The sequence below is a fragment of the Macaca nemestrina genome, chromosome 7, assembly GCF_043159975.1.
Source record: "Macaca nemestrina isolate mMacNem1 chromosome 7, mMacNem.hap1, whole genome shotgun sequence".
Classification (NCBI taxonomy): Eukaryota; Metazoa; Chordata; class Mammalia; order Primates; family Cercopithecidae; genus Macaca; species Macaca nemestrina.
In genome coordinates this window covers 158,172,209-158,192,711 of record NC_092131.1, presented here as the reverse complement: position 1 = coordinate 158,192,711, position 20,503 = coordinate 158,172,209, and the positions used below count along the sequence as shown (strand labels likewise).

The 20,503-nt window shown below is 42.4% G+C and overlaps 1 protein-coding gene across 4 annotated transcripts in view; it reads left to right on the top strand.

Annotated features, from left to right (window-relative positions):
• The window catches only part of LOC105491277 (WD repeat domain 76), a 44,619-nt gene that overhangs the window by 21,429 nt on the left and 2,687 nt on the right, over nt 1-20,503 (top strand). For all 4 annotated transcript variants that reach the window (XM_011757534.3, XM_011757511.3, XM_011757544.3 and 1 more), the window contains exons 9-12: nt 4,898-5,056; nt 11,692-11,909; nt 13,287-13,439; nt 15,907-15,960. In XM_011757534.3, the coding sequence (XP_011755836.1) occupies nt 4,898-5,056; nt 11,692-11,909; nt 13,287-13,439; nt 15,907-15,960 (584 nt within the window). The remainder of the gene's footprint in view (nt 1-4,897; nt 5,057-11,691; nt 11,910-13,286; nt 13,440-15,906; nt 15,961-20,503) is intronic.

Below are 20,503 nucleotides of genomic sequence, written 5' to 3'. Positions count from 1 at the left end.
GACCAAAGACATGAAAAATGCCGTAAGGACAATTAATGAAGATGAAGAAACAGTGGTGACTTGAAGTTGGTTGGGGTTTATAAACAAAATTTGCAAGTCTGGAGACAGATAGAAACCAAGTTCTTTCTTATTTTGGGATCATAGCTTCTCCCTTATTTTGATAAGATGTGAGTTGGGGGTAGGAGGTGATAGGATTTAGCAAAGAAAACTGAAGCAAAAAAGTGGGAAGAAGATCAGAATAGTATGTTTTAGAAGCCAAGAGATAAGTTTTAAGGATGGGAGGTTGGCAGAGCCTTTTGTGGAGAAGTTAAAAGAATGGAGAAAAGGCCATGGATTTTGAAAATAGGGTACCATTCGTGAGTTGAGAGAATAGCTTTGACAATGAGGTAAGTAAGGAACAAAGGCTTTAGGAGATTAAGAAAGTATGAGGGTAATGAAAGAACTGGAAGAAATGGGGATAGAGACTACTGTTCTCTCCCCCGCCCCCCACCACTGAGACACAGTCCCGCTCTGTTGCCCAGGCTGGAGGGCAATGGCATGATCATAGCTCACTGCAGCCTCAACTTCCCAGGCTCAAGTGATTCTCCACCTCAGCTTCCTGAGTAGCTGGGACTACGGTCGTGTGCCACCACACCTGGCTAATTTTTTAATTTTTTGTAGAGATGGGGGTCTCACTCTGTTGTGTAGGCTCATCTCAAATTCCTGAGCTCAAGCGCTCCACCTGCTTCAGCCTCCCAAAGTGCTGGGATTACAGGTGTGAGCCACCACACTCATCTGAGACTACCTTTCGAATAATTTTGAAAAGGAAATATTGAAAATTAGCATGATTAAGTGAAGATATTTTTGGATGGTTGATCTGTATATAATTTAAGACATACATAAAAATTCTTTTTTCATATCTTTCCTGGTGACTCCAAAAATCTGTATTATGGCCGGGCGTGGTGGCTCACACCTGTAATCCCAGCACTTTGGGAGGCCGAAGTTTGCCGGATCACCTGAGGTCTGGAGTTCGAGACCAGCCTGACCAACATGATGAAATCCCATCTCTACTAAAGATACAAAATTAGTCGGGCGTGGTGGCACATACCTGTAATCCCAGCTACTTGGGAGGCTGAGGCAGGAGAATTGCTTGAACATGGGAGATGGAGGTTGCAGTGAGCCGAGATGGCGCCATTGCACTCCAGCCTGGACAACAAGAGCAAAACTCCGTTTCAAAAAAAAAATCTGTTACTAGATCTCCATAGTCCAGTATCTCCATCAACCTAATTTTCCAGGACATTTGGCAATCTCATTAACAGATTTAGCAAGTCTAAAAGCAATATTACCTTGCCTATCCTGTGCTCACAATTTCCCCAGTTTTTTAAAAAAGTAACTTTATTGAGGTAATAATTTACCTATCATAAAATCCTACTTAAAAATGTAAAATTCAATGCTTTTCCTTTTTTTGAGGTGGGAGTCTCGCTCTGTCACCCAGGCTGGAATGCTGTGGTGCGATCCCGGCTCACTGCAGTCTCTACCTCCTGGGTTCGGGTGATTCTTGTGCCTCAGCCTCCTGAGTAGCTGGGATTACAGGTGCTCGCCACCACACCTGGCTAATTTTTTTCTTTTTGTTTTGTTTGTTTGTTTGTGACGAGTCTCGCTCTGTCGCCCAGGCTGGAGTGCAGTAACGTGATCTCTGCTCACTGCAACCTGCGCCTCCTGGGTTCAGGCAGTTCTCTGCCTCAGCCTCCCAAGTGGCTGGGATTACAGGTGCCCATTACCACGCTCGGCTGATTTTTTTTTTTTTTTTTTTTAGTAGAGATGGGGTTTCACCATCTTGACCAGGCTGGTCATGAACTCCAGACCTTGGCCTCCCAAAGTGCTGGGTTTACAGGCATGAGCCACTGTGCCCAGCCTAATTTTTGTATTTTTTGTAGAGATGTTGGCCAGGCTGATCTCGAACTCCTGACCTCAGGTGATCCACCTGCCTCTGCCTTGCAGAGCTGGAATTACAGACATGAGCCACTGTGCCTGGCCTAAGTGGTTTTTAATAAGTTTACTCGGTTGTTTAACTATCATAGTCTGGTTTTAGAACATTTTTATCATCCCTACAAGATCACTCATGCTGGCTGAATGCAGTGGCTCATACCTGTAATTCCAGCGCTTTGGGAAGTTGCGGCCGGAGGATCGCTTAAGCCCGCTAATTCGAGACCTGCCTAGGTGACATAGTGAGTTGCCTGTCTCTACAAAAAAAAAAAAAAAAATAGCTGGGTGTGGTGGTGTGTGCCGGTAGTCCCAGCTACTCAGGAAGCTGAGCTGGGAAGATCACCTGAGCCCAAGGAGGTTGAGGCTGCAGTGAGCCATGATTGTGCCACTGCACTCCAGGCTGAATTGACAGAGTGAGACCCTATCTCAAAAAAAAAAAAAAAAAAATTACTGCAATAAAAAAGAAGCAGAACCTAATGTAGTATACTTCAAAAACTAGCTACCAAGGAGAGAAACGAATCCTGTAGCAGAGCTAGGAGAGCATAATTTAGCTTCTGCCCTGACCCATGTGCAGAATCCATACTGGTAAATCGACCAGATCCTGAGAATTTTCTCCTATATTATCAAAAGTGGAGAGAAGCACATTGGGTATTCTGATTTTCCCTCTTTAGAATGAGAAATAGGGAAATGGTTGCTGGAGGAAAAATAGAGGAAGTAGGGAAAGTGAATAGTAGAACTGATTGTCTTCAAAGGAAGTTTTCTTGACCCATGGGAGTGGTAACACCTACCCCATACAAGTAGGTGGTATAAATCCTAGTATAAAATAATGAACAAGGCCAGGCGCAGTGGCTCACGCCTGTAATCCGAGCACTTTGGTAGGCCGAGGCAGGCGAATCACCTGAGGTCAGGAGTTGGAGATCAGCCTGGCTAACTAACATGGCGAAGCTCTGTCTCTACTAAAAATACAAAATTAGCTGCGTATGGTGGCGGGTGCCTGTAATCCTAGCTACTCGGGAGGCTAAGGCATGAGAATTGCTTGAACCCAAGAGGCAGAGGTTGCAGTGAGCCGGCATTGCGCCACTTCACTCCAGCCTGGGCGACAGAGTTGAGACTGTCTCAAAAAAAAAAAAATCTGCGTTTCAGATTACCTGCTGTCTCAACATGGTGAAACCCCATCTCCACTAAAAATACAAAAATTAGCTAAGTGTGGTGGTGGGTGCCTGTAATTCCAGCGACTCAGGAGGCTGAGACAGGAGAATCGCTTGAACCTGGGAGGTAGAGATTGCAGTGAGCTGAGATTGTGCCACTGCACTCCAGCCTGGGTGACAGAGTGAGACTCCATCTCAAAAAAAAAAAAAAGAAAAAAGAAAAAAAAGAGAAGACTGTTGGAGGAAGGGTGAGAATAATATTCTCAAATCAATATAAATTGTCTAAAATTAACAGTTTAAAAAATAAAAAGCATAATGACTACAATTGCTTTTTGTTTTATACTTTTGCCATTGTAGGAGATAATGTCTCTGTAAATACTTGAAGTTCAAAAATTCCTTTAGCTTCCTTTTCTTATATTATTTTGACATATTTATATGTACCTATACAGATAGAATGATAGAGAAGAAATTTTAAAAAAGGACCATGCTATATATGCCATTTTGAATCACATTAAATTGAACTATAAAGATGTCTGTAATCTCAGTATTTTAATGATAATTTTGGTTAATTTTAGATTTGGAATTTTTTTTTTTTTTGAGACGGAATCTTGCTCTGTCGCCCAGACTGGAGTTCAGTGGCATGATCTCGACTCACTGCAAACTCTGCCTCCCCGGTTCAAGCAATTTTCTGCCTCAGCCTACCGAGTAGCTGGGATTACAGGCATCTGCCACCATGCCCGGCTAATTTTTGTATTTTTAGTAGAGACAGTGTTTCACCATCTTGCCCAGGCTGGTCTTGAATTCCTGACCTCGTGATCCACCCGCCTTGGCCTCCCAAAGTGCTGGGATTATAGGTGTGAGCCACCGTGCCTGGCCGGGAGTGATTTTTTAAAACTTTCATCTTTGTACATTTCTGCATTGTTTGAGTTCTTTATAACAAGAGAAAGTTTTATTTTTCTAGAAAACAAATGCTATAAACAAATGTCTGTCAGTAGTTTCTAACTTGTAACAGGAAGAATATGTGTGATTATAATAATTTTTTCTCATTTTTTTCCTGTTAAAAAATACTTTTCCATTTTAAAATTTAAAATAATAAAACAAAATGCTTGACGATTTCAGAGTAGACTAAGCCAGATTTAGAGGTGATGCTTTGTGTGTTTCATAATGTGCCATATGGCATAGAAACAACTTACCTTGATCTGAAAAGTGACTTCTCAGGAGTTGGCAATGCAGTTGTGGAAAGGATAGTCCTTAGGAGTAGGTATATTAATATGGAAATTCAAATACATGCATTTTTATGGTGTATTTAGAGAACGAAGTATGTTTAAAACTATCATCTTTGTCCCAGGACCAAATACCTTATGAAAATTATGCTGAGAATGAGTAAGTTAATATTATACAGAAGCCTGCTGTGGAAGTAAAGTGGTAAGGTACTGATACTGTTTTAGTTAGCGATTATACCATGTGTGAAATAGAGTAGATTTCTCATTTCCTGAGGATTTTATAAACTGACAGTAATATATAAACTAGTTTGTTAGTTACAGAAAGCTGGTCACTGTTAAAATTAATGTGACTTGGTATTGTTGGATTGAAAACTACAAAAAGTTAATGACAAGATTAAGTTTCTCATTCTGACTTTCTGATGGGGAGAGTGGTTACAATTATAGACTAAGAAAAGACTGAATATAATCCAGTGTAAATTCTTTAATGACATAATAGCATAACAAAAATCACTACTTTTCACTAGCTTTTTTTCTCTCCCCTTACCTCCAACTCTCTTCCAGACCCAGCAACCTAAAGAAGATGGAGTTTATGTTTTTCATCCCCATAGTCAACCAGTTAGCTGTCTTTACTTCTCACCCGCCAATCCGGCCCACATACTGTCACTGAGCTATGATGGCACGTTACGCTGTGGGGATTTTTCCAGGGCTATTTTTGAAGAGGTAAATGTTAATGTGTTTACATGCTGACTTCAGATGATGTTCTAGATTCTCTATGAAATGCCACATGAATAATTATTATACCAATTGGGAGAAGTGATATAGCAGAAGGACTTTGAGAACTACACTGCCTAAGTGCAAATCCCAGATCATCTATTACTAGTTATGTGAACTTGACAAGTTGCTTAACCTCATTGTGCCTTACTTTCCTTAGTTGTGAAATGGGATTTAACAGTACTGACCTTATGGTTGTCATGAGAATTTGATGAGTTTATGCAGATAAAGTACTTAGAACAGAGCCTGGCACATAGTATGTGTTTGCACTTGTTAAATTTCTTTTTTTTTTTTCCCCAAAGCTTTTAAATAAAATAACTTACTCTTCCATTTTTAGGCAGAAGACTTGTATTTAGCTGGGTGTGGTAGCTTATGCTTGTAATCTCAGCACTTTGGGAAGCCAAGGTGGGAGGCTCACTTCAGGCCAGGAGTTCCAGACTAGCCTGGGCAACATGGCGAGACCTTGTCTCTACAAAAAATAAAAAATACTAGCTGGGCGTGGTGGTGTGTGCCTGTAGTCTGAGCTACTCACAAGGCTGAGGTGGGAGGATCACTTGAGCCCAGGAGTTAGAGATCAGCCTGGGCAACATAGTAAGACCTTGCCTCTAAAAAAAAATTAGCTTGGTGTGGTGGCACGTGCCTGTAGTCATAGCTACTCGGGAGGCTGAGGTGTGAGGATTGCTTGAGCCCAGGAGATTGAGGCTGTAGTAAAGCCATGATTACATACGTAATTGGACTTCAGCCCAGGCAACAGAGTGAGACCCTATCTTAAATAAGACATCTTCTACTTAATGCTTAAAACAAACATGTCATTTGAGATGAACTTTCAGATTTGCTTAACTGTATCAGATTGTCTCAATAAGAGAAGTCTTATAAGTTGAACTTTATTTTTTATTTTATTATTTTTTTGAGACAGAGTTTCACTCTCATCACCTAGGCTGGTATGCAGTGGCGCGAGCTTGGCTCACTGCAACTTCTGCCTCCCAGGTTCGAGCGATTCTCCTGCCCCAGCCTTCCTAGTAGCTGGGATTACAGGCACCCACCACCATGCCCGGGGAATTTTTGTTGTTGTTGTTGTTGTTGTTGTTGTAGAGATGGAGTCTCACTTTGTCGCCCAGGCTGGAGTGCAGTGGCGTGATCTCGGCTCACTGTAACCTCCGCCTCCCAGGTTCAAGCAATTCTCCTGCCTCAGCCTCCTGAGTAGCTGGGACTACAGGCGCATGCCACCACGCCAAGCTAATTTTTGTATTTTTAGTAGAGATGGGGTTTCTTTTTTTTTTTTTTTTTTTTTTTTTTTTGAGACAGAGCCTGTATCTGTCGCCTAGGCTGGAGTGCAGTGGTGCGATCTCGACTCACTGCAACCTCCACCTCCTGGGTTCACTCCATTCTCCTGCCAAGTAGCTGGAACTACAGGCGCCCGCCACAACGCCCGGCTAATTTTTTGTGTTTTTGATAGAGACAGGGTTTCACCGGGTTAGCCAGGATGGTCTCCATCTCCTGATCTCGTGATCCGCCCGCCTCAGCCTCCCAAAGTGCTGGGATTACAGGCGTGAGCCACTGTGTCCGGCCGAGATGGGGTTTCATCATATTGGCCAGGCTGGTCTGGAACTCCTGACCTTGTGATCCACCTGCCTCAGCCTCCCAAAGTGCTGGGATTACAGCATGAGCCACTGCGTCTGGCCAGATTTTCCTATTCTGAACATTTCACATAAATGAAATCATACAATTTGTGGTCGTTTGTGACTGATTTCTTTAACAAAATGTATTCAAAGTTCATCCATGTTGTAGCCATGTATCAGTACTTCATTCCTTTTTATGGCTGCATAATATGCCATTGTATGGGTATTCCACATTTTATTCATCTGTTCATCAGTTGATGAACATTTGTATTCCTTCTTTTTTTTTTTTGAGACGGAGTCTTGCTCTGTCGCCTAGGCTGGAGTGCAGTGGCGTGATCTCTGCTCACTGCAAGCTCTGCCGCCTCCTGGGTTCGTGCCATTCTCCTGCCTCAGCTTCCCGAGAAGCTGGGACTACAGGCGCCCGCCACCATGCCCGGCTAATTTTTTTTTGTATTTTTAGTAGAGACAGGGTTTCACCGTGTTAGCTAGGATGGTCTCAATCTCCTGACCTTGTGATCCGCCCACCTCAGTCTCCCAAAATGCTGGGATTACAGGCATGAGCCACCACACCCAGCCGAACATTTGTGTTTAAATTATTTATTTATATATTTATTTCTGAAGCAGAGTCTTGCTCTTGTTGCCCAGGTGGCAGTGCAGTGGTGCAGTCTTGGCTCACTGCAACCTCTGCCTCCTGGGTTCAAGCAATTCTCCTGCCTCAGCCTCCCGAGTAGCTGGGATTATAGGCACGTGCCACCGTGCCTGGCTAATTTTTGTATTTTTAGTAGAGATGGGGTTTCACCATGTTGGCCAGGCTGGTCTTGAACTCTTGACCTCAGGTGATCCACCCACTTTGGCCTCCCAAAGTATTGGGATTACGGGTGTGAGCCACCCTGCCTGGCCTTATTTATTTTTATTTTTTTGAGAGGTGAGTCTTACTCTGTCACTCCAGCTGGAGTGAAGTGGCTTGATCTCGGCTCACCCCAGCCTTTGCCTCCTGGGCTCAAGTGATCCTCCCCGCTAAGCCTCCTGAGTAGCTGGAACTATAGGCATGTGTCACCATGCTTGGCTAATTTTTGTATTTTTAGTAGAGATGGTGTTTTGCCATGTTGCCCAGGCTGGTCTCCAAACTCCTGAGCTCAAGTGATCTGCCCACCTTGACCTTCCAAAGTGCTGGAATTACAGGCGTGAGCTACCACGCACGGCTGTAACTTATATTTCAATAAGCCTGACTTGAAAATAATAGGTGGAGAACTCCTACAGCTTCATTAAAAAAGCTAACCCGATTAAAAAATGGGCAAAGGATCTGAATAGACATTTCTCTAAAGAAACAGAAATGGCACTGGGCGTAGTGGCTCACACCTGTAATCCCAGCACTTTGGGAGGCTGAGGCAGGTGGATCACCTGAGGTCAGGAGTTTGAGACCAGCCTGGCCAACATGGTGGAACCCCATCTCTACTAAAAATACAAAAATTAGCCAGGTATGGTGGCAGGCACCTGTAGTCCCAGCTACTTGGGAGGCTGAAGCAGGAGAATCGCTTGAACCCAGGAGGTGGGGTTTTCAGTGAGCTGAGATCGTGCCACTGCACGTTAGCCTGGGCGACAGAGCAAGACTCTGTCTTAAAAAAAAAAACAAAAACACCACAAATGGCAAATAAGCACATGAAAAGATTCTAAGCATTAGGGAAATGCAAATCACAATGCGATACCACTTTACACTCACTAGGATAACTACACTTGCCAGTAATAACAAGTGTTGGCAATGATGTGGAAAAATTGAAACTCTTATCCATTGAGAATTGGTATGTAAAATGGTATAGTTGGTTGGGGAAAGTTTGACAGTTCCGTAAATGTTAAACAGAGTTACGATATGACCTAGCAATATCCCTCCTAGGTATACACCCAAGAGAAATGAAAGCAGAAGTCCACACAAAAACTTGTACAGGAATGTTCATACCAGCATTATTTGCAATAATACAAAGAATAGGTCAGGCACGGTAGTTCACACCTGTAATCTCAGCACTTTGGGAGGCTAAGGAGGGTGGATCACTTGAGCTCAGGAGTTCAAGACCAGCCTGGCCAACATAGTGAAACTGCACCTCTACTAAGAATACAAAAACTAGCCGGGCATGGTAGCGTGCACCTGTGGTCCCAGCTACTCGGAAGGCCTGAGGCATGAGAATCACTTGAATCTGGGAGGCAGAGGCTGCAGTAAGCTGAGATTGTGTCACTGCACTCCAGTCTGGGTGACAGAGGGAGACTCTCAAAAAAAAAAAAAAAAGGTACATATGGTACAATTTACCATTTTAGGTGTACAATTCTGTGAGTTTTGGTGAATTGTGTACACCTGTGTAACTATCATAATCAAGCTATAGAGCCGGGCGTGGTGGCTCATGCCTGTAATCCCGGCGCTTTGGGAGCCTGAGGCAGTGGATCACTTGAGATGAGGAGTTCGAGACCGACAGGGCCAACATGGCGAAACCCTGTCTCTACTAAAAATACAAAAAATTAGACGGGCATGGTGGCTCACGCCTGTAATCCCAGCTACTCAGGAGGCTGGGCCAGGGAGAATCACTTGAACCCAGGAGGCGGAGGTTACAGTGAGCCAAGATTGCACCATTGCATTCCAGCCTGTGTGACAGAGTGAGACTCCATCTCAGAAAAAAAAAAAAAAGAAAATTTCCATTTCCCTCTAAACTACATCATAACCTTTTGTAGTCATTCTCCCACTGTCTGCAATCCCTGGTAACCACTGATGTGATTACTGTCCCTATAATTTTGCCTTTTCCTGAATGTCAAGCATTTGGAATTAAATGATATGTAGCCTTTTGTTTCTGGCTTCTTTTACCTGGTGTAACACTTAAGATTCATTCATGCTATTGCATGTATTTGTAATTTGTTTCAGTTACCACTGACTGAACAGGTACCTTATACTAGGCACTATCTTGAGTGTGCTTTATATACATCATTAAGCCTTATAACAGCCTAGAAAATGAGTAATGTTACTGCGTTTAACAGGTGAAAAAACTGAGGCAAAGAGAGGTTTATGATGTTGCTCAAGGACATAGATGGCAGAACAAGAATTTACACCAGGATTTGTCTGACTCCAAAGCCCCTGCTCTTAATCATTTAAATATATTGAGTATGCCAGGTTTCATTTGTATATATTGGTCTTTTTGTGGGGTGTGAAGGTTGTGATGCCTTTAGTATATTAATTTATTATTAGTTTATAATACTTGTTTTTAAAACTAAAAATCAGCAATTCATGATTCAACAGTTAGAATTGTGGTTATCCCCTCTTAGTTGACAGGAAGATTTATTTTTTATTCTTTATATGCATGAGTCCTAAACCCAAAGTGATTGCATTGTGGATTACATGTGATTAAAAACTTAATAACATGCTCACGATATAGCTGGGCGTGGTGGTGCACACCTGTAATCTTAGCTACTTGGGAGGCTGAGGCAGGAGAATCACTTGAAGCTGCCTCAAGTGATTGCACTCCAGACTGGAGGAGATTGCAGTGAGCCGAGATTGTGCCATTGCACTCCAGACTGGGCAACAGAGTGAGACTTCGTCCCAAAAAAAAAAAAAATGCTCATGATAAAATATTTACAGTAACTCAGATATAAAAGTAAATCTGTCTGTCCTTCATTTGCATTATCCACAAGTAACCATTGTTGCGTATCTTGAGTATGCTTCCACAAAGTATACCTGTGCTTACAAAGCATATAGTTACACATTTTTTTCTCCTCTTCTTTATACTAATGGCTTCATACTAATATACATAGCGTTTTGCAACTCTTTTCACTTAATAGTATATCTTGGACAGTTAATGCTATAAAACTACCTTATCGGTATTTCAAAGTAGAGGTGGACCATCATTTATTTAACCAGATCTCTCTTGGTGGATATTTATGTTGCTTCTTATTGCTATTATAAGCAGTCTTGCAGCAGACATTGTTACGGATCTCTTAGTGAAATTACTGGGTCCAAAAGTATAAGCATTAATGATTTTGATAGATGTAGCCTGATTAACTGTCAAAAAATGTATATATTTACTCCTCTACTAAGAGTAGGTGAGCATTCAGCTGTGTATCTTGGACTTGGTTGGCAAAGTTACTTTGCATATTAAAATATAATTTCAATTGGGTAGAATTCAGATTCAGTTCTTTTCCTGTTAAGTTTCACAGGGTAGATCTGGAACTGAGGTTTATTGGGTTTGAGAGATTTGGGATGTAGCCCTGACATGGGTAGATGGGCCATTTAGTTGTAGACACAGCTGATCAGTGCCTTTGTTTCCTTTTTTTTTTTTTTTAAATTTTCAGTTGGATAGAAAGAATAAGTTCTAATGTTCAGTAGCAGAATAGGGTAACTATAGTTAACAACAGTGTATTGTATATTTTAAAATACCCAGAAGAGAGGACTTGAAATGTTCCCAGCACATAGAAATGATAAATATTCAAGGCAATGGACACCCCAAATACCCTGACTGTGTTTCCATTATGTCTTGTGCATCTGATGGGGATGATGAGAGGATAAATGAGGTTATTTGGGTAAAGTGTTTTATAACCCTTTTACCAAAGAATTTATGTTTTGGCTTTCTTTTTTTTTTTTTTTTTTTTTTCTTGAGACGGAGTCTCACTCTGTCGCCCAGGCTGGAGTGCAGTGGCGCGGATCTCCACTCACTACAAGCTCCGCCTCCCAAGTTTATGCCATTCTCCTGCCTCAGCCTCCCATGTAGCTGGGACTACAGGCGCCTGCCACCATGCCCGGCTAATTTTTGTATTTTTTGTAGAGACGGGGTTTCACCGTGTTAGCTAGGATGGTCTCAATCTCCTGACCTCATGATCCACCTGTCTCGGCCTCCCAAAGTGCTGGGATTACAGGCTTGAGCCACCGCGCCTGGCTGTTTTGGCTTTCTTTGCAAGAAGAGTGTGATACAAGCTGATTGTTACTTATATTCTTAGGTGTATAGAAATGAAAGAAGTAGCTTTTCCTCCTTCGACTTCTTGTCAGAAGATGCCTCCACTTTGATAGTAGGACACTGGGATGGAAATATGTCACTGGTGGATAGACGGACACCTGGAACTTCTTATGAGAAACTTACCAGTTCTTCTATGGGAAAAATAAGAACTGTTCATGTCCACCCAGTGCATAAACAGTATTTTATCACTGCCGGATTGAGGTATGGTCTTTATAAGACTTTATGACTTAGACCTTTTAATGTCAAAATTACATGGGTTAGTTTGGTTGTCAAAGATACTGTAATAAAATATTACAAAAGGTATTACTTTCATAATACCCAAAGGCCAAGTAATTTTCCTTTCTACACTGATTGAGACTTGAGTGATTTTTTTTTTAAATAAATACTTTTAGATTTAATAAATAGTGAAAATGCTGAAAGAAAATTTTTTTCTTGGTGTTATATGTATTTGCTTCTGATCTTACGAGAAGAAAGTTTCAATTTTAAGGAAAAAAAGTTATATGTGACCTATAACTTGTTGGCCTGTGTTAGCTTTTTTCTTGGAAGGATTGAAAAACCAACTAGAAACTTGAAAGCCGGGCGTGGTGGCTCATGCCTGTAATCCCAGCACTTTGGGAGGCTGAGGCAGGCAGATCACTTGAGGTCAGGAGTTTGAGACCAGCCTGGCCAATATGGTGAGACCCTGTCTCTACTAAAAATACAAAAAATTTCCAGGTGTGGTGGCATGCACATGTAATCCCAGCTACTTCGGAGGCTGAGGCAGGAGAATCACTTGAACACAGGAGGCAGAAGTTGCAGTGAGCCAAGATTGCACCACTGCACTCCAGCCTGGATGACAGAGTGAGACTCCATCTCAAAAAAGACAAAACAAAACAAAACAAAAAACTTGTCTTTCTATATGCACTGGATCCATGTATCTGCTATAGTTTTGGAACATGTCTAGTATTGTACTTGTTATCTATACCAGTTTTGGGAAAACTAATAGAGTATTAGAGGGTGCTGTCTTTTTTTTTTTTTTTTTTTTTTTTTTTTTCCTGAGATGGAGTCTTGCTCTTTTGCCCAGGCTGGAGTGAAGTGGTGCAATCTCACCTGACTGCAACTGCCGCCTCCCATGTTCAAGCGATTCTTCTTTCTTCTGCCTCACCTTCCCGAGTAGAGTTCTGTCTTTTTTTTTTTGAGACGGAGTTTTGCTCTCGTTGCCCAGGCTGGAGTGCAATGGCGTGATCTTGGCTCACTGCAACCTCTGCCTCCCAGGTTCAAGCAATTCTCCTGCCTCAGCCTCCTGAGTAGCTGGGATTACAGGCATGCACCACCATGCCCAGCTAATTTTGTATTTTTAGTAGAGACGGGGTTTCTCCATGTTGAGGCTGGTCTCGAACTCCTGACTTCAGGTGATCCGCTTGCCTCGGCCTTCCAAAGTGCTGGAATTACAAACGACCCACCGCGCCCAGCCGAGAGTTGTGTCTTAAATGTTCCCCAGTATAGCAAGTATGTGAGTGTCTAACTTATGTTTAGCCCTGTTGTAGAGGCTCATTACATGTACTATGGCAACATTGATCATTGTTTCTCCCATTACAGGGATACTCATATTTATGATGCAAGGCAACTGAAGTCCAGGAGAAGTCAGCCTTTGATTTCTTTGACTGAACATACAAAGAGCATTGCTTCTGCCTATTTTTCACCTCTTACTGGTAACAGAGTGGTGACCACATGTGCCGATTGTAATCTGAGGTAAATTGGGAAGGCAGAAATGTTTTTAAGGAATGTAAAGATTCTATAGCTATTGTGTCAGTAAACCAAAAGCTTTGTTTACTGCTGTTCCCTATTAAATTGCTAACGTTATTGTTTAGTAGTGATATCTAGGTTCCTAAAGACTGATGACCTGTATTTAATGGCTTTTCAGCAGTTTTTGGGTCCTGGAAATTTCCTTGAGACTGGCAAAGGTCCATAGGTACCCTGAGGGGTTTATGGTCCAGCTTTCCTTTAAACACTGAAGAATCCCCGAAACCAGGCTGTGAGAAGGAGATAATTTTAGCATACTTTGGGGTCAGTGTGATCTATACTGCAAGTGAAGTGCTGAATGGAAATTGCAGAGCCCCAGACCGTGAGCAGACAGAAAATAGCAAAAACTGGGGTTCTATACAAGCTATTGGATATGGTTTTATAGTTCTAGGGTTTTAGCTTTAGTACTTTTCTATAGCTACTTCCCAAAAATGGATTTAAAGTGTAATATAAACCAATTGAACAAAAAACAAAACTGTGTCAATAAAGATGTCGGGAACATTAGTGTAATCACAAAGGAAAATTATTTTGTTCTCTTTTAGAATCCCTGATTTTGCTTAAAATTGCAAGCCCTTTTCAGTTTCTAAGAGTTTTACCTTAAGCTATTTTGGAATTCCTACATTATTCAGTTGAGTGTATACTGTGCACCAGGCTCCAGAATGGCACCCAGTTTCTGTTTAAACCCACCTGTTGGGAAGAGTGTGGTCTGCAGTGTGTGACAGTTGTCCAGTTAGTTTCTAGCAAAGTCTGTGAGTATTACCAGATGGTGCAGAAAGAGAGTCACCAGGGAATGGTAGGCCAGCATCCCCTTTCCACTCATTCAGTTTCCTTTGTCTCGAAAGCTACCTGTTCTGTTCCTGTTCATTTACACTGCAGTTTAGTCTTGTTACATTAACTATTAGTGGTTTGGCTTTCTACTAATCTATTTAGGCAATAAGCTCTAGTGCCAAGCAACCATACTAGAAAAGCTAGGCACAAGGAGAAGAGAAGAAGGAGGTGGTGATGCTGTTAGTTTCCTTCTGCTGAAGTGCTCAGTGGAGGCTTCTAGACTGTTCTCTAACTGCTGTATAAAATCTCCTCTCTTTGGCCAGGTGTAGTGGCTTATGCCTATAATCCCAGCGTTTCGGGAGGCTGAGGTGGGAGGATCACTTGAGCCCAGGAGTTCGAGACCAGCCTGGGCAACAGAAAGAGACCCTGTCTACATAAAAAATTAGCCAGACATGGTATTGTGTGCTTATAGTCCCAGCTACTTGGGAGGCTGAGGTGGAAGGATCACTTGAACCTGGGAGGTTGAGGGTTCGGTGACCTGTGACAGTGCCATTGCACTTCAGCCTGGACATCAACTGAGATGCTGTCTCTTGAAAACCAAAACACAACTCCTCCTTGGTTGCTGGTTGATCTTAGTCTGGAAATGACAGTATCAGGCCTTCAACTGATGAGTCTCAGGGAAACTGCTCTTGATACACAGATGTACTTTTAGGTGATTTGTACATTTTCAGAACATATCCTTTATGTCCCATATTATTGTGAATTGTGGATATAATTTTACAGTTCAGATGATCACTTTAGAATGTGCATTTTATTTCTATTCATTTATCATTATTAATGTTTTTTTAGAGACAAGATCTCTTTGTTGCCCAGGCTAGAGTGCAGTGGCATGATCATGGCTCACTGCAACCCTGACTGGCTGGGCTCCAGCAATCTTACTGCCTTAGCTTCCAAGTAGCTGGGACTAGAGGTATGCGCCACCATACCTAGCTATTATTATTATTTTTAATTTTTTTTGTAGAGATAGGGTCTCACTATATTGCCCAGGCTGGTCTGAAACTCCTGGCCTCAAGTGATCCTCCCACCTTGGCCTCAAAGTGCTGAGATTACAGGCATGAGCCACAACAGCCAGCCAAATGATTTCTACACTAAACTGTAAGCACTGACTTATTTTATAAAACATCTTGCAACTTTTGTTTAGTATTTTAGCCAAGATTTGTTGGAGCCGGATCCTACCCCCTATGTTTTTTTTTGTAGACAGGGTCTTGCTCTGTTGCTCATGCTGGAGTGCAGTAGTGTGATCATAGCTCAGTGTAATCTCAAACTCCTGGGCTTAAGTGATCTTCTCACCTCAGCCTCCTGAGTAGCTTGGACTACAGGCATGTGCCCCACGCCCAGCTAATTTTTAAATTTTTTGCACAGATGGGTCTCACTGTATTGCCCAGGCTGGTCTCATGCTCTTGGCCTCAGGTGATCTGCCTGTGGATTACAGGCATAGGCCTCTAAACCTGGCCTGATCCTACATATTTTTAAATGACAATTATGTATTTCATACTGTGAATTAATGAGAAGCTTGTTAAATACACTGATATTTATTTCAGAAAGTTTTTAAGAAACAAAATAATGTCTTACTCTCTCTATTTTGCAGAATTTTTGACAGCAGCTGTGTATCTTCTAAGATTCCTCTCCTCACCACCATCAGGTAGGCTTCTATATGCCAAATAATGTAGATGTAGATTACATGAACTGTTTGTTGCAGTGCATACATTAGACATCTGATTGTCAAAGATATGTAGTAGTCCTGATTTTTGAATACAAAAATTATAAGTGTCCCAGTTTGCTAGTTCCTATCCGGAAGGGTTCTTGCTTCTAGGTTCTCTGTGTCTGTAGAGGTTCAGTCTCTTGTAGTCAGTAGCTGTTCTCTGCAGGTGGGAGGTTATTGTTGGTTAAGGTTAATGACTTTATTCTGAACTAAATTACTCATGTTATCTTATTGAAGAAGACTGTAATTATTCACTTGCTGATGAGGCTGTCTGAAGCTCTGTTTATTTGTGTCTGTTTATTCTGGGCCTAGAGGGTTTCCCCGTCTTCCCACTTCATTTCTTTGATTATACTCTTATATCAACTACTTTGAATGTGTGTGTGTATATATATATATATATATATATATATTTTTTTTTTTTTTTTTTTTTTTTGGGAGACTGAGTCTCTGTTGCCCAGGCTGGAGTGCAGTGGTGTGATCTCTGCTCACTGCAATCTCCACCTCTTAGGTTCAGGTGATTTTCTTGCCTCAACCTCCTGAGTAGCTGGGATTACAGGCACGTACCACTACGCCCGGCTAATTTTTTGTATTTTTAGTAGAGATGGGGTTTCACCATGTTGGTCAGGCTGGTCTCGAACTCCTGACCTTGTGATTCACCCACCTCGGCCTCCCAAAGTGCTGGGATTACAGGCGTGAGCCACAGTGCTCGGCCTTGTATGTGTGTATTTAACATCAAACTTTACTCAATGCCTTCTCCTGATATCTCTCTTTGTCAGTATTTATGAAGTTGGGAATAGTGTGTGATATATATTGATTGTTGCTTCATACATTTTGTTCCATTTTATCAGTTTCTTTTTTTTTCAGGTCCACAATTTTTATTTATTTATTTTTATTTTTTTATTTTTGAGACGGAGTCTCGCTGTGTCGCCCAGGCTGGAGTGCAGTAGCCGGATCTCAGCTCACTGCAAGCTCCGCCTCCTGGGTTTATGCCATTCTCCTGCCTCAGCCTCCCGAGTAGCTGGGACTACGGGCACCCGCCACCTTGCCCGGCTAGTTTTTTTGTATTTTTTAGTGGAGACGGGGTTTCACCATGTTAGCCCATGTTGGGATGGTCTCGATCTCCTGACCTCATGATCCGCCCGTCTCGGCCTCCCAAAGTGCTGGGATTACAGGCTTGAGCCACCGCGCCCGGCCTATTTATTTTTATTTTTTTTAAAGACAGAGTCTCACTTTGTAGCCTAGGCTGGAGTGCAGTGTCATGATCTCGGATCACTGCAACCTCCACCTCCTGGGTTCAAGCAATTCTGCCTCAGCCTTCCAAGAAGCTGGGATTACAGGTTCACACCACTCTGGCTAATTTCTGCATTTTTAGTAGAGATGAGGTTTCTCCACGTTGGTCAGACTGGTCTCGGACTTTTGACCTCAAGCGACCACCCACCTTGGCCTCCCAAAGTGCTGGGATTACAAGTGTGAGCCCCCATGCCCAACCTATGTTATGTTATGTTATGTTATGTTATGTTATGTTATTTTTTATTTTTTATTTTTGTTTTATTTTATTTTGAGACAGAGTCTCGCTCTGTTGCCCAGGCTGGAGTGCACTGGCATGATCTCGGCTCATTGCAGCCTCTGCTTCCTGGGTTCAAGCAATTCTCCTGCCTCAGCCTCTTGAGTAGCTGGGACTACAGGCACGCGCCACTATGCCCAGCTAATTTTTGTACTTTTTTTTAGTAGAGATGGGGTTTCCCATGTTGGCCAGGCTGGTTTTGAACTTCTGGACTCAAGTGATCCACCTGCCTCGGCCTCCTAAAGTGCTGAGATTACGGGCATGAGCCACTGCACCCAGTCTTATTTTTTAATTGACTAATAAAATTATATATATTTATCATGTACAACATGTTTTGAAATATATACATTGTGGAATGGCTAAATCAAGCTGATTAACATATGTATTACCTCACGTACTTACCATTTTTTTGTGGTGAGAACACTTAAAATCTGTCAGCAATCTTCAAGAATATAAATATTGTTATTGACTATGGTCATCCTGATATACAATTGACCTCTTGAATGTATTTCTCCTATTAACTGAAATTTCATAGTTTTTGACCAACATCTCCCCAACCCTTTCCCTCTCTGCCCAGCAGTTTCTTAAGTTCTCTCTCTTTTTTTTTTTCTTTTTTTTTGAAAAAGAAACAGGGTCTCGCTCTCTTGCCCAGTATGGAGTGCAGTGGCATGATCATGGCTCACTTCAGCCTCAATCTCTTGGACTTGAGCAGTTCTCTTGCCTCAGCCTCCCAAGTAGCTGGGACTACAGACACACAGAACCATGTCCCTCTAATTTTAAAAATTTTTTGTAGAGATGGGGACTTGCTGTTGCCCAGGCTGGTCTGGAACCCCTGGCCTCAACTGATCCTCCTATGTGGGCCTCCTGAAGTGTTGGCATTATAGGCATGAGACATCATGCCCGGCCTTACAACTTTGTTATTTTTTATTTATTATTATTTTTTAGACTAGTCAAGTGCAGTAGTGAGAAGGTGGGAAAGAGTAGAACAAAGAGTATTATCTGTAACTGACTGTGAACAATCAATTAAAATAAGTCACTACCTTCGAACTAGCCTCAGCTTTTTAAAATTCCCCATATGAGTGAGATCATGTGGTATTTGTCTTTCTGTGCCTGGCTTATTTTACTTAACATAATGTCTCCAGGTTCATCCATGATAGGGTTTTCTTAAGTGGAATAGTATTCCATTATGTGTATATACTATGTTTTCTTTATTCATTTATCCATTGATTGATTGATTCCATATCTTAGATGTGACAGTGAATGTGGGAGTACAGGTATCTCACAGATAGTTCATTTCCTTTGGATATATTCCCGGTAGTGGGATTGCTGGATCATATGGTAGTTCTATTGTTAATTTTTTGAGGAACCTCCATACTGTTTTCCATTATGGGTACACCAATTTACATTTCCACCAACAACATACTAGGGGTCCTCCTTCTCTGTATTCTATATCTTCACCAATACTTGCTATCTCTTCTTGTTTTGATAATGGCCATTCTACTAGATGTAAGGTGATATCTCATTGTGGTTTTAACTTGCATTTCACTGATGATTAGTGATATTGAACATATTTTCATATAATTGGCCATTTGTATGTCATCTTTTGAGAAGTGTGTATTCAGATTCTTTGCCCATTTTTTAATTGGGTAATTTGTTTTCTTTTCTTTTCTTTTTTTTGAGAAGGAGTCTCGCTCTGTTGCCCAGGCTGGAGTACAGTGGCACATCTCAGCTCACTGCAAGCTCCGCCTCCCGGGTTCACGCCATTCTCCTGCTTCAGCCTCCCCAGTAGCTGAGACTACAGGCGCCTGCCACCACGCCCAGCTACTTTTTTTTGTATTATTATTTTTTTTTTTAGTAGAGACGGGGTTTCACCATGTTAGCCAGGATGGTCTCGATCTCCTGACCTCGTGATCTGCCCGCCTCGGCCTCCCAAAGTGCTGGGATTACAGGCGTGAGCCACCACGCCTGGCCTTTTGTTTTTTTAACGGAGTCTTGCTCTTGTTGCCCAAGCTGAACTGCAATGGCACGATCTCAGGTCACTGCAACCTCTGCCTCCCAGGTTCAAGCAATTCTTGTGCCTCAGTCTCCTGAGTAGCTGGGATTACAGGCCTGAGCCACAATGCCTGGCTAACTTTCCTATTTTTAGTAGAGATGGGGTTTTACCATGTTGGTCAGGCTGGTCTCGAACTCCTGACCTCAGGTGATCCGCCTGCCTCGGCCCCCCAAAGTGCTCGGATTATAGGCATGAGCCACTGTGCCCAGCCAGTATTTTGTTTTTTAATTTTTTAATTTTTATTTTTTGAAATGGAGTCTCCCTCTGTCACCCAGGCTGGAGTGCAGTGGCGTGATCTCAGCTCACTGCAACCTCCACCTCCTGGGTTCAAGCAATTCTCCTGCCTCAGCCTCCCCAGTAGCTGGGATTACAGGCACGCGCCACCATGCCTGGCTAATTTTTGTATTTTTATTTTTTTTGAGACAGAGTCTCACTCTGTTGCCCAGGCTGGAATGCAGTGGCGCAGTCTTGGCTCACTGTAGCCTCCATCTCTTGGGTTCAAGCGATTCTCCAGCCTTAGCCTCCCTAGGAGCGGGGATTACAGGCGCCCGCCACCACGCCCAGCTAATTTTCCTATTTTTAGTAGAGACAGGGTTTCACCATGTTGGCCAGGCTGGTCTCAAACTCCTGATCTTGAATGATCCACACCCTTGGCCTCCCAAAGTGCTGGGATTACAGGGGTGAGCCACTGTGCCCAGCCAATTTTTGTATTTTTAGTAGACTGGGTTTCGCCATGTTGGCCAGGCTGGTCTCGAACTCCTGACCTCAGGTGACCAACCTGCCTCAGCCTCCCAAAGTGCTGGGATTACAGGCATGGGCCACTGTGCCCACCTATATTTTGTATATGTTTAAAAAATTTATGTAGG